The following is an 813-nucleotide window of genomic DNA, read 5'->3' on the forward strand; positions in this document are numbered from 1 at the left end:
CAGCCCCTCACTCGCTGGAGGAGTCGGAGGCGTCGCTGGGACTCTCCTCGTCTTCCTCCTCCTCCTCTTCTTCCTCCTCGTCCTCCTCCTCCTCCTCCTCGCTGGCGCTGAGCTGGGGGCTCCGCGGGGGTGCCCCCCCCTCGCTGCCTTCCTCCTCCTCCTCTTCCTCCTCCTCCTCCTCCTCGTCGTCGTTGTCGCTGCCGAAAATCTCCTCCTGGTCTCGGGCGGCTCTGGCGGCGTCGCTGCCCCCCCGCCGACCCCCCCGGGCCCCCCCTTCCTCCTCCTCGGCCTCCTCCTCCTCCTCCTCGCTGCGGGCGGAGCCCCCCCCGCGCTCGCTGCCGCTGCCGGAGCCTTCGGCCTCGTCCTCCTCCTCCTCCTCGTCCCCGCTGGCGGCCCCCTCGCTCTCGCTGCCCTTCTCACGCTCTTCGTCTGCACGAGAGGGGGTTTGGGGGGGTCTAAAGGCTCTGCCCAACACCCCCCAGGGCCGGGGGGGGGTACAGGGGAGCCCCCAAACCCCACCCAGGGACCCCCCCCCACCCCGGACCTGATCCCGCCGCCTCCTTCTCGGCCTCCAGCTCTTCCTCCTCCTCCTCCTCGGGCTCGTGGTTCTCCAGCTGCGCCCGCCGGGCCTCCTGGAGGAGGGAGAAAGGGGGGGTCGGGGGGAGTTTTGGGGGGAATTGGGGATCGAAGGGGCATCATGGGGGGTCAGGGGATCCCCCCCCCCCCAAATCCCACCTGTGCCTCCAGCTCCTTCTCGTTCATGTCCCGGTGCTTCACCACCAGCACCGCGTTGGTGCCCGACTGGACCCCGGC

The 813-nt window shown here is 71.3% G+C and overlaps 1 protein-coding gene across 1 annotated transcript; it reads right to left on the reverse strand.

Moving 5' to 3' along the window:
* Window positions 1-6: 6 nt before the first annotated feature.
* On the reverse strand, window positions 7-807 carry LOC113980634 (RNA polymerase II-associated factor 1 homolog). Its single transcript, XM_027707851.1, has 3 exons — window positions 736-807; window positions 545-632; window positions 7-429 (listed from the first exon to the last, which is right to left on the reverse strand). Exons 1-3 carry the CDS (start codon window positions 760-762, stop codon window positions 8-10), a joined length of 537 nt encoding a protein of 178 aa, XP_027563652.1. The 5' UTR covers window positions 763-807; the 3' UTR covers window position 7.
* Between the last annotated feature and the right edge of the window lie 6 nt (window positions 808-813).

The sequence above is a fragment of the Neopelma chrysocephalum genome, unplaced genomic scaffold (assembly GCF_003984885.1).
Source record: "Neopelma chrysocephalum unplaced genomic scaffold, ASM398488v2 Primary Assembly neopelma1_94861, whole genome shotgun sequence".
NCBI classification, from domain to species: Eukaryota; Metazoa; Chordata; class Aves; order Passeriformes; family Pipridae; genus Neopelma; species Neopelma chrysocephalum.

What these genes read in the sequence shown, in the direction of transcription:
- LOC113980634 (XM_027707851.1), bottom strand. Translation starts at nt 762, where the DNA reads ATGAACGAGAAGGAGCTGGAGGCACAG. An exon ending in AGAAGGAGCTGGAGGCACAG is followed by an intron (nt 633 to 735) that starts GTGGGATTTGGG and finishes TCCCTCCTCCAG; the next exon opens with GAGGCCCGGCGGGCGCAGCT. An exon ending in GAAGGAGGCGGCGGGATCAG is followed by an intron (nt 430 to 544) that starts GTCCGGGGTGGG and finishes CCTCTCGTGCAG; the next exon opens with ACGAAGAGCGTGAGAAGGGC.